The sequence below is a fragment of the Pristis pectinata genome, chromosome 19 (genome assembly GCF_009764475.1).
Source record: "Pristis pectinata isolate sPriPec2 chromosome 19, sPriPec2.1.pri, whole genome shotgun sequence".
In the NCBI taxonomy this organism is placed as follows: Eukaryota; Metazoa; Chordata; class Chondrichthyes; order Rhinopristiformes; family Pristidae; genus Pristis; species Pristis pectinata.
Window position 1 is genome coordinate 31,519,560 of NC_067423.1, and position 13,187 is coordinate 31,532,746.

At 39.4% G+C, this 13,187-nt stretch overlaps 1 protein-coding gene across 1 annotated transcript in view; it reads right to left on the minus strand.

The window, feature by feature from the left end:
• LOC127580296 (mucin-2-like) overlaps positions 1-12,673 on the minus strand; it is an 80,592-nt gene extending 67,919 nt beyond the window's left edge. The window contains exons 1-4 of the mRNA XM_052033534.1: positions 12,575-12,673; positions 10,423-10,476; positions 2,760-2,834; positions 2,432-2,660 (exon numbers count right to left, since the gene is read on the minus strand). Coding sequence (XP_051889494.1) covers positions 2,432-2,660; positions 2,760-2,834; positions 10,423-10,476; positions 12,575-12,623 — 407 coding nt within the window. The 5' untranslated portion in view covers positions 12,624-12,673. The remainder of the gene's footprint in view (positions 1-2,431; positions 2,661-2,759; positions 2,835-10,422; positions 10,477-12,574) is intronic.
• Positions 12,674-13,187: the final 514 nt, after the last annotated feature.

Genomic DNA, 13,187 nt, shown 5'->3' on the forward strand with positions numbered 1-13,187 from the left:
CCATTGGTATGATGAATTTAATAAACCAAAGAATTGGACTTTCGCCCTGACCCACAGCCCCATCCATCCCGCTAAGACTCAAATTCACAATGTCATAAAGAATAGGGACTTCTTTCACCTGAATGGCTGACTGCTTGTGGTTCCATTGATTTTAACTGAAATGCCCCATAGTCAACAGGATAATGGCCCTGAGTATTGGCAACACTTATTGCAGTGAAGTGCAAGTAACATTATTAAGATTGCCCTCAAAGTAACCAGCCATAGTGTGATTATGATCAGTATGTACACCTACTGTTAACGATTATAAAATTGGGGAAAAGGTGAAAAGTAGGACATTAGTGTCACAAAAATGTGAAGTAATTCATCTTGGTCAAAAAGCACACATAATTAAACTGAACAAATTGAGGGTCAGTAACATATGTGGAAGAACAGTGAGGTTTGGAGCCAAGTGCGTGTGACTGTGTGTGAGTATATGTGAAAGTGAATGTGATATTAGCATAGAAAACTGGAAGTTATAGAAACTGTAGAAATGTATTTGGGACATGAGTCCAAGGATCATAGGTTTAAGGTAAGGGATAAGAAGTTCAGAGGGAAACTCAGAAAGAATTTTTTCACTCAAAGGGTGGCTGGAATCTGGAATGAACTGCCTGAGTCGGTGGTGGAAGTAGATACTCTCACAAAATTTAAGAATTATCTGGATAAGCACTTGAATTGCCAAGGCACAGAAGATGACAGATCAAGTGCTGTTAAATAGGATAAGTGTAGATGTGTAATTAATGATCGACAGGGACATGGTGGGCTGTTTCTGTGCTGTATGACTCTATGACTATCATTAAATGTAAAAGCTGTCTTATAATACAGATAGTTTTTTTTAAATGTCAGAAGCCTGAAATCAGTGAAATAAAAATGCGTAAATTCAGAGAAAATTGGAACATTTAAAATATATTTTATATCTGAACATAACTGCAAGTCAAGAAAAAGGCTCTGACTTCTTTTGAATAAGGAGCTTTAAAAAATGGCAGTATCAATCAAACAATCGTAAATCTTTAGAAAATCTCACAAGTGAAAGCAAAGTGCAATCAAAAATTAGAATTACCATGCAACCAAATGAACAGTGATGTGTTTGCAGATTTTATCCACCCATTTATTATTCAGGACAAAGGTCCATAAAATTAAGAATTGGGCAATCCTAGTGGAGAGGAAGCACCGTGCTTAAGAACAGCGAGATCAACCTGATATAACTATTGATCAGGAATGAGTTCCTGTTCTTCCTGCTCATCGAGTCTGAAACCACCTTATTATCAAAACATTTTTCGAGAAGAAGCACAATGTTGCACAATCTAGGTATCTGATTTTAAGGTTAGAAATACAGGACTAGATTAAAATCAATCAGGAACTTTGGTATTCTACCAAGCTCCGAAGATCAGGATTTTTATGACATTCTTCTTATGACACAAGGGAGGCCATTCAGCCCATTGAATCTATGCCAGCTCTTACTGCAATCTCCTCAATCCCATTTCTCCACTTATTTCTTGGCAAGCTATTTTCTCTCATATGCCCATCAATTCCACTCTGATTCTACTGTCACCCACCAACACTAGGGATAAATTACAGTAACCAACCAATCTACAAACATCACATTTTTGGTATGTGGGAGGAAACTGGAGCACACGTGGGACACCGATGCAATCTCGGGAACTTGCATGTTCTACACAGACAGCACCATTGGTCAGGATTGAACTAGGGTTGCTGCAGCTGTGAGACACCAGCACTAAATACCACTCTGCTACAGTGCCACCCAATTTATGGTCAACATACCAACTTAAATTGCATTGAGCTAAGCAGCAGCATTATTTGCTAATAATTAACTCAGAGCAATTGTTTAACAGCACACTATTTTTGCAACTGCCTGTCTGGCTTCCCCCAAGGCACTAAGAACTTAACAGAGTATCACATGCTGGTCAATTCTACCTTTAGCAGTACTGCACTGCCATCTTGTGATACTTTAAGTCGGGCCACCTGGGAGGAAGATTAGATTGCATGGAATGAACAATCAAATCATAAATCCATTTATATCTTATTAGTAATCAGTCTTAATATTCCACAATTGGGAGCAAATTCAGGAATCAATATTTTATGAGAGCATCAAGTAGTTATCACAAAGTTACACTATTAGCAAATTTTCTACTAAAATTCCCACGCCAATCAATGTATCCATTACTTGACAAAGGAAGTACTATATTATTCCCAGTTTTGAAAAGATTTTCTGTCATGCCACTAGAGCACTGTGGCTGTTTTAAAATTATCACTATTAAAACATATTAAATGTTGAGAACTGGGAGATTGGGATCTGAAGGAATGAAATATGCGGATAAATTATATGGATGGCTTACAATTACAATCAAAAGCAATCCTGGAGAAGTTAACTTACATTTCGTCTTTAACCTTAATTACACCATCCTTCACAACAATCACGGTGCTATCAATTTTAATGTATATCTTCTCCAGGTTCCCATTTGATCCTCGTTGGATCTTCACCTCATAATCATCAAGCCCAGGTTTGCATAGCCTGCTCATCACGAAGTCACAGGTTGATGCAAAATAGAAAGCTTCATTGTTAAATGCCTTGAATGATCCTGTTCCCCATGTTTTGCAGGTATCTGGTAGAAAAGAAAAAATCCTTCTGTTATAACTGTTGAAGATTACAAGCAATCTAAATGTAATTGGCCAATCAAATACACTGAACATAATGTACTTACGATGGTTTTCTCTTGCTGGTGAGACATCAGTCATTGAACGCTTGAACACTTGGGTAAGGACATCCCGATCCAGATCTTATACAAAATAATATTTTAAAATTACTATTATTTATGTAATTTACAATGCTAGTATAGAATTTATTTTCAATGTTATTTTTCTGCTTATGTCATGCTTTATTAAAGTAATTAATTGAATTGAAAAAAATGACCATTCTATTTTGAAAAAATTGAAGTTTCAGCCATCAACAGGTCTAAAATGTACACAAATATAAATAACATTTCAAGCAGTTTTAGATTTTTTTAAATTTCTGGATGGTCTTTGATGAAATAAATCCAGACAACTTGGACACTAATTAATTGTGATGAATGGAATCTTTTTAACATTGATATTTTATGGAGTTTAGAATCACTGATTATTTCCATCTGTGGACTTTGTATTCATTATGATAAAGAGCATGCCTTTCCCCATTCAGGGCTGATGCAAATTGTTAAATGTTAATCTATATTTTAGCTGTGTTACACAGAACATAAAATATAGAATACAGGAACAGTGCAGCACAGGAACAGGCCCTTCTGTGCCGAGCATGAAGCCAAATTAAACTAATCCCTTCTGCCTGAACATGATCCATATCCTTCCATTCTCTGCATATTCATGTGCCTGTCTAAAAGCCTGTATCTGTATCTGTTTCCACTACCACCCTGGCAGTGCGTTCCAGGCACCTACCACACTCTATGTAAAAAAACTTGCCCCGCTCAGTTTCCTCCTCTCAACTTGAAGCCATTCCCTCTAGTATTCGACATTTCTACCCTGGGAAAAGATTCTGGCTGCTTACCTGATCTATGCTTCTTATAATTTTATAAACCTATCTCAGGTCTCCACTTAGCCTCCAGTGCTCCAGAGAAAATGATCCAAGTTTGTCTAACCTCTCCTTATAGCTAATGGCCTCTAATTGAGGCTGCATCCTTGTAAACATCTTCTGCACCCTCTCTGAAGCCTTGACATCCTTCTGGTAATGGGGTGACCAGAACTGCATGTAATACTCCAACAGCAGCCAAACCAAAGTTTTACGCAACTGCATTGTGACTTCCTGCCTCTTATACTCTATGCTTCTAGCGATGAAGGCAAGCATGGCATAAGCCTTCGTTACCACTCTATCGACTTGCCTTGCCACTTTCAGGAAGGTATGGACCCCAAGATCCCTCTGCACATCGGTGCTATTAAGGGTCCTGCCATTTACTGTATACTTTCCCCATACATTTAACTTCCCAAAGTGAAACACCTTTCACTTTCCTGGATTAAACTCCACCTCCATTTCTCTGCCCAGAACTATAACTAATCCATGTCCTGCTGTATCCTTTGACTATCTTCAATGTCCTCAATTCTGCCAATTTTTGTGTTGACTGCACACTCACTAACCCACCCATCTACATTTTCGTCCAAGTCATGTTTATATATCATAAACAACAGAGGTCCCAGCACTGATCCCTGCAGAACAACACAGGTCACAGACCTCCAGCCAGAATAACACCCTTTCACCACTACCCTCTTGGCAAGCCAATTATGAATCCAAATATCAAGTCACCATAGATCCCATTCAGCTTAATCTTCCTGATCAACCTACCATGAGGGACCTTTTCAAAGGTCTTCCCAAAGACATAGAACAGCACAAGAACAGGCCCTTAAATTAAACTAATTAAATTAGTAATCAAATGCCCAACTGAACTAATCCCTTCTGCCTTCACAATGTCCATATCCCTCCATTTCCTACACATTCACGTGTCTATCTAAGAACCTCTTGAACACCTCTATTGTATTTGCCTCCACCACCACCCCCGGCAATGCATTCCAGGCACCCACCACTCTGTGTGTAAAAGACTTGCCCTGCACAGCTCCTTTGAATTTACCCCACCTCACCTAAAATGTATGCCTCTGGTATTAGACATTTCAACCCTGGGATAAAGATACCAGATGTCTACTCTATCTTTGCCTCTCTTAATCTTATTAACCTCTCTCAGATCTCCCCTTAGCCTCTGCCGCTCCAGAGAAAACAACCTGAAGTTTGTTTAATCTCTCCTCATAGCACATGCCCTCTAATCCAAGCAGCATCCTGGTAAACCTCTTCTGCACCCTCTTCAAATCCTCTGCATCCTTTCTGTAATGGGGCAACCAGAATTGAATGCAATACTCCAGATGTAGCCTAACTAGAGTTTTATAAAGCTGCAACATAACTTCCTGTCTCTTGAAGTCAATTCCTTGACTAATAAAGGCAAGCATGTCATATGCCTTCTTTACCACCCTATTAACCACTTTCAGGGAGCTATGAACTTGGACCCCAAGATCCCTCAGTGCATCAACACTGTTAAGGGTCATGCATTAACAGTGTACTGTCCCTCACACTTGATCTCCCAAAGTGCAACACTTCACATTTGGCCAGGTTAAACTCCATCTGCCATTTCTCCTCCATATTTGGAACTGATCTATATCCTGCTATATCATTTGGCAGTCTTCTAGGCTATCCACACCACCACCAATCTTCGTATCATCTGCAAACTTACTAACCCACCCAGTTATGTTTTCATCCATTCATTTACATGTATCACAAACAGCAGAGGTTCCAGTACAGATCCCTGCAGAACACTACTAGTCACAGACCTAGAGCCAGAATTAGTCCCATCAACCACGACCCTCTGTCTTCTATGGGCAAGCCAATTCTGAATCCAAATGGTCAATTCACTGTGCATCTTAATCTTCAGGATGAGCCTCCCATGAGGGCCTTACTAAAATCCATGTGGACAACATCCACAGCTCTACCTTAATCAATCACCTTCGTCACCTCATCAAAAAACTCTATTAAATTAGTAAGACACGACTTTCCCCACACAAAGCCATGCTGACTGTCCCTACTTAGGCCATTGTTTTCCAAATGCTCATAAATCCTATCCCTGAGAATCCTCTCCAGTAACTTCCCTACCACTGATGTGAGACTCACCGGTCTATAGTTTCCAGGATTATCCCCATTTCCCTTCTTGAATAATGGAACAACATTAGCTACTTGCCAGTCCTCCAAGACCTCGCCTGTTAGCCACAACATGATGACACAAAAATATTGGTCAAGGCCCCAGCAATCTCATCTCTTGCCTTTCTCAGTAAGCTGGGGTACATCCTATCAGGCCCTGGGGACTTTTCCTTTCTTTTTCAATCTTTTTATTAGTTTTCAAATTAATACAGATTAATATATCAATGTTTATACATGTAATACAAAGAGATCAAGAGAACAATCATGACATGGATAATCATAAAGAACAACAGAGTATTAAAAAAATCTGTAGATCCAATGATCTGTTAATGAATGAATATAATATAAAAGAAAAAGATTTATTATAAAATATAAAAAAAGAAAAAAAACCAAAACAATAAGAAAAATTATAAACAATATATCAAACCAAACTAAGCTAAAGAAAAAATAATTTTAAAAAAAACAGAAAAAAAAACTGGACTAAAATTTCTCAATAGAAACAGAGCAATATTATGTCATCAACTCCGTTCCTCTAAATTGAAAGGTTATTATAAGGGGATCTATATCATGTGAAAATATTCAATAAATGGACTCCAAACTTCCTCAAATTTAAGCGAAGGATCAACAGTACCACTCCTAATTTTTTCCAAGTTTAAACATGATACGGTTTGAGAGAACCATTGAAAAGTAGTAGGGGGTATTGGATCCTTCCATTTAAGCAAAATGGATTGTTTGACCATTAATGTAACAAAGGCAATCATACGGTTAGCGGAGGCAGATAGATGGCCAGACTCGATCTTTGGTAAACTAAAAATTGCAGTGATAGGATGAGGTTGTAAATCAATCTTCAATACATTTGAAATAATGTTAATCTGGGGACTTTTCCACCTTAATGTTCTTTAAGAGACCCAACACTACCTCCTTGTTTATTTCAAAATGCCCTAGCATATTAGCATGCTCCACACTGATCTCCCTGTCCTCCACGTCTGCCTTCTTGGTAAATACTGATGCAAAGTACTTACTTAGGACTTCTACCACATCTTCTGCCTCCAAGCATGTGTTTCCTCTTTTATCCTTAAGTGGTCCTACCCGTTCCCTAGTTATCCTCTTGCTCTTGATCTATGTATTGAATGCCTTGGGATTCTCTTTAATCCTACTTGCCAAGGACTTTTCATGGCCCCTCCTGGCTCTCCTAATTCCCTTCTTGAGTTTTTTTCTGGCTTCTTTATAATCCTCAAGGGCTCTGTTTGATTTTAGCTTCCTGAACCTTACATACGCTTCCCTTTTCTTCTTGACTAAATTCACCACCTCTCTCGTCATCCAAGGTTCCTTTACCTTGCCGTCCTTGTCCTTCCTTCTTACCGGAACATACTTGTCCTGTACTCTGTGCAGTTGGTCTTTAAACACTCTCCACATGTCACATGTGGTCTTGCCCAGAAACAGCTGTTCCCAATTAACTCTCCCTAGTTCCTGCCTAATACCCTCATAATTTGTCCTGCTCCAATTTAATACTCTCTTGCTAGGTCCATACTTATCCTTATCTATAGCTATCTTAAGACTTGAGTTGTGGTCACTGTTCCCTAGCTGTTTTCCAACTGAAAGGTCAGTCAGCTGGCCAGGCTCATAACCCAACACCAGGTCCAGTATGGCCCTTCCTCTTGTTGGACTATCTACATATTGATTTAAGAAACCCTCCTGGATGCACCTAACAAACCCTGCCCAATCTAAACCTCTTGCACTAAGGAGGTCCCAGTCTATATTAGGGAAGTTGAAGTCACTCACTACAAAACCCTATTGTTTTTACACCTTTCCCTAATCTGCCTGCATATCTGTTCCTCAATGGGCCGGTGGCTATTGGGGGGTCTGTAGTATAATCCCATCAGAGTGATTGCACCTTTTTTTATTTTTGAGTTCTACCCATATAGACTCAGTAGATGAGCCCTTCATTATGTCCCCTCTGAGTGCAGCTGTGATATTGTCCCTGATTAATAGCACAATCTCCTCCCACCCACCCCAGCACCCCTCCCCTTTACCTCCATCTCTACCTTTTTTAAAACATCAAAACCCTGGAACATTAAGCATCCATTCCTGTCCCTCTCTCAACCAAGTCTCTTTATGGCCACAACATCATAGTTCCTTGTACTGATCCATGCTCCAAGTTCATCACCCTTACCCATAATACTCCTAGCATTAATATACACACACTTTAACCCATCCGCCCCATTGTGTCTATAACCTGCTCCTGCTTGTTCTTACTGGTCCTGACATCTACCTTCCTTTCAATCCTTCCACTTTCTGATCTGGTGCTCTGGTTCCCATTCCCCTGCCAGACTAGTTTAAACTCTCTCCAGTAGCACTAGTGAACCTCCTGGCCAGAATATTGGTTCCCCTCCAATTAATGTGCAACCTGTCCCTCTTGTACAGGTCACCCCTGCCCTAGAAGTTCCAATGATCCAAGAACCTGAAACCCTGTCCCCCTGCACCAATTCCTCAGCCACACATTCATCTGTTCTATCTTTCTATTCCTGCCCTCAATAACACGTGGCACCAGGAGTAATCCAGAGATTAACTACCTCCGAGGTCCTGTTTTTCAGCCTATTTCATAACTCCCTATATTCACTGCACAGGACCTCTTCCCTTTTGACCCATGTCATTGGTGCCAGTGTGCACCACGACCTCTGGCTGCTCACCCTCCCCCTTGAGAATGTTCTGCAGCTGCTATGAAACATCCTCGACAGTGGCACCCGGGAGACAACACACCATCCTGGCATCTCTTTCACGGCCACAGAATCTCCTGTCTGTCCCCCTCACTATCGAGTCTCCTATCACTATTGCTCTGCCTAACTTTACCCTTCCCTGCTGAATCTCTGGACCGGCCACAGTTCCACTGATCTGGCTGGTGCTGCTGTGCCCTGATAAGTCATCCCTCCCAGCAGTATCCAAAGGGGTATACTTGTTGCTGAGAGGAATGGTCACAGGGGGACCCTGCACTCTGTGTCTCTTCCCCTTGCCTCTCCTGGTTGTCACCCAATTATCAGCAGCCTGTACCTTAGGTATGACCACCTTGCTAAAATTCTTTGTCTGTGATGCTCTCAGCATCCTGGACAGTCCTAATTACGTCCAACTCCAGCTCCAGTTCCTTCACCCGGTCAGTCAAGAGCTGCAGCTGGGTGCACTTTCTGCAGGTGAAGTCATCAGGGAGACTGGCAGTCTCCCTGATCTCCCACGTCCTGCAGGAAGAGCAGACCACTGCCCTAATTGACATCCCAGCTGCTCTAATTAGAACAATAAATCTAAGGAAAACCTCACCTGCACCTACCTGCTCAGCCTTCTCTCACCAAAGCCTCCTGAACCATAGCCTCAGCACTTACATTCAAACATGGCACTTACAGCTCAAACACGGCCACTCCCAAAAATGGCCACTCCAAAATGGTTGCATTTTTGAGTGTCCATTTAGACAAATCCACTGCCTGAGGCTTATCAATCACCTTGATCACCTCCTCAAAAAACTCAATCAAGTTTGTAAGATGTGACCTGCCCGCACAAAGCTGTGCTGACTGTCCTTATTTAGCCCATGTTCTTCCAAATGTGAATAAATCTTATCTCTAAGAATCCTCTCCAATAGCTTCCCTACCTTATTCTATAATTGTTACAGACAAATTTGTTTGTAAACTGTTACAGACATATTTGTTACTTGTGTTATTCTGCAGTTTTTAATGACACTGTAAATTTTGTTTTCAAGATATCTTTATTTGTCACATGTACATCGAAACTCACAGTGAAATGCATCTTTTTTCTGGGGGCAGCCTGCAAGTGTCGCAACGCTTCCGGTGCCAACATAGCATGCCCACAACTTCCTAACCCGTACGTCTTTGGAATGTGGGAGGAAACTGGAGCACCCGGAAGAAACCCACGCAGACACTGGAAGAACGTACAAACTCCTTACAGGCAGCAGCCAGAATTAAACCCAGGTCGCTGGCACTGTAATAAGGTTATGCTAAACACTACACTACCGTACCTGCCCATCGTCAATGTCATCATCAATATGCGACTGCCATATTTTGCAAGGGAGACGTGAACTGAATAAAGCCTAATCCCTTCCTGAGAAAAGACAAAGGATTCAATTTTCATGTGGGTTCCCTTGATGAACAGCTGGAATATCCAAGGAAACCTGGAAAAATGGTGTAAAAGGATGCCCAGAAGCTAAACCAAAAAAGTTTGAATTATGAGGAGGGATTGATAAAAATAGTGGAGTATAAGGGGTGAACTCCACATTGTGGGACCTAAGTTGAAAGAAGAATGGCTACCAACTGAGAGGCAAAGGAAGGGCTTATTGGGCAAGGGGATGGTCATGAAGGAATTTAAAAATAACAATATGCAATTCAATGTGTGAATCAAAACAATGAATGCGAGAGCATAAAGAACAGAAATATGGATCATCAAGAAAAAAGCAAATTAAGGCTCAATTACACTTTCAGAGAAATGCCTGTTGACAAATCTGTCAAAGAGAAAAAGGCATTAAAATTTATGTCAGTACCTCAATGACAACTTTGAATTCCATTAATACATTTTTATCTGAACTATTGAGTTTGGATGTTTTCACTACGTTACATAAATGATTCTGTTGCTTTCTGATGTCAACTTACCAAAAGTGGACTGTGAATAGTCTCGGTTAACCCACCCAGCAGACAAGTCATAACCTGTGATAGAAAAACAACAAATAAGGAAAATAATCACTCCCATTATTTCTATCTTCTGCAAACCATCTGGAGGATTCAATGTTCTGGACATTCAAAGTATACTCTACACGTAAAAATATACTTTGAAAGTAACAGTAAAGCACTTAACTATGACTAATCTGACATCAAGTTCAGATGAGATCTGATACACAATTGAATATAAAAGTTGCTCTCCAAGATGTGCTGCTGCACAATTAGCTTTCCAATAGTTTTTTGACTTGTCCTTTGTTGAAAACTAGTTTTTCATTCCTTTTCTATGTCTGATCTGACTTGGAATTCATCTTATAACTTATCTTTCCTGTTGCAATGCCCTTACGATAGTTGCACACTCTTTCTAATTCCTACATACAGTGGCTTCCATTATAAAAGCTCACAGAAATAAAATGTTAGAACATGGTGACTGTTCGCCTCTGCTGTAAATTCTGGACTATTACGTCACAAGTAGAAAACTGAAAATAGCCAACATGAAGTGATGTGTGGGAAACCACTAAGACATGACGCCAAACCTTTTGGGGGCAAAGGAGGGGGAAGCAATATTTTCAATTTGTCTGTATAATGCTTTGGAAGAGCAAAGTTATTTACAATAAAATGTAACTAGGTAACAAACATCTGTAAAAGAAATTCAGGGTTGTCACATAACATTGTAATTTTTCGTCATCTTCATTTCCCTATCTAATCTTTGCTAGAATGATGATGAGAAGAACAAAAAAGATCAGTAGTTTTCCAACTGTGCCCAACCAGCCACACCCATGACCAACATTATCATGTCCTCTTTCTTATTCACCAGACTGTTTAAACCAATTTGGGGAATTATATTATTCCAATACACTTTTTCACTGAATGAAACGAAATACACAAGTGCACACAGGAATCAGGGGTAAAAATGGGAGGGCAGTGATTCAGTAGAAGGCAAACTCTTATTCTGGGGTCTCAAAAACATGGTTCTTTGGATCTGTTTCTGAAGAAAGATACTCGATAAGTACCACATTCAAACCTCAACTAAAAATACCAAGGACCATCTTGGGAGAACTGAGAAGTGCGGCAAGAATCAATCTTCCAACAGAAAGCCTAGCAGCAGGCAGGATGAATTTAGAAGTTACTCAGTAACATTTCTCATTAATACACTTGCTCTCCAAAACCATTTTGCAGAGTAGAGATGAAAGTAATGGAAGGGGTGGAAGAAAAGGCAAAAATGGCAATGATATACAGGACACATTACTTTCTCTATTTAAATAAATATAAGCAGCTTTATAAAATATTTAGGAAAAGAAGTACTTCCTTGGCAACTATTAATTAACTAAAGATTTCATTACTTTGGTTTCTCTATTTCAACTTTTTTATAACTTTACCCGAACTATTGAAAAGGCTGATTGAACTTACTTGGAATGAATTGCATCTATCTTCTCAGAACCAGTGCATTAACAAAATAATATTCTACTCTAATTTAAGAAAGTATTTCAGAAAGTGGCACCAAAAAAACAAGTATAAGGAAACAGCCCCACTCAAATCAGGCTATTTGCTCTATTTTGGAAATTATACATTTACACGACAAAGACTGAGTGGAAACTCTGTGCACAGCGTGGGAGGAAACAGAAGAAACCTCTTTAATATTGAAAAAAACTAATAGAAATTAATTTGAAAGAGTTAAAGGTTATAAAAGGAATTAATAGTAGTCACATCTATAAATTAAAGGCACAAGCACTCTTACTAAGTTATAAACGCTGCTCTATAATTGATCTCTGTTCTATAATTGTTGCCTGAAATTGGTGATCATGTATGATAAGCACCAGAGGTGTAAGTAGCACGACCTACACTAGAGAAATTGTACTAATTTTCATCAACTAACTGCAATGTTGTTTGTTATCTATCATCAATTATGCACAAAATAAAAATATACATAACCAGGTGAGATCCTTGAGTGACTTGCAATATAAAAGGAATAATTATCAATAAATAGTTGTTGCTTAGAATACTAATACACAATGATTTTGTTTCAAAATTTAAACATTTCAATGAAAATAAAGCATGCAATCCTGCAAAAGTACTGAGAAAGTTTTACCTTTAAATAGGGTAAGAACCCAGATCACAACTAATAAGATGTATTTCATTGTTGCTGCTGCTGGCAAACTTGCATCCCTTTGTATGGTTTTTATACTTAAGATCAGTTCATACCCATGCAAATGGAATGAGGAAGTGAAAACTTGAAACACTGGTTTCAAGTAATTAAGTTCCAGGCAACTGCAAAAGACCAATGCAGAGCCTTACGGCGTGTGTGTTGGAGTTTGCTTAGCATGTTGGAGTTTGCTTAGCATGGCTACTAATGTATGGAAACAATTCCAAAACGGTGTGTTCTAAGTTAAACAAATCCATAACAAATGGCTTTTCAGCGTTTTGAATTCCACGGACATCTAATTTCATGAATAAAACTGAGGAAAATGAATTTAAGAATAGGTACAGGCAGTGCAGAGAGACAATAGCAATCTTGTTCAGCATGGGAGGGATGTCGAGGCTTACTAGCTGTACATTTTACAGTGATACCTGCAGGAAAAATCTGAGTTTATTTTCTATATTTTGGCCATGGGCTGATTCATCTCTAAACTAATTGATGTTTCATTGATATGATTTATTTTCAGCTCATCTGTTGCCAGCTGTGTCAATAGCATTTTCTTCAT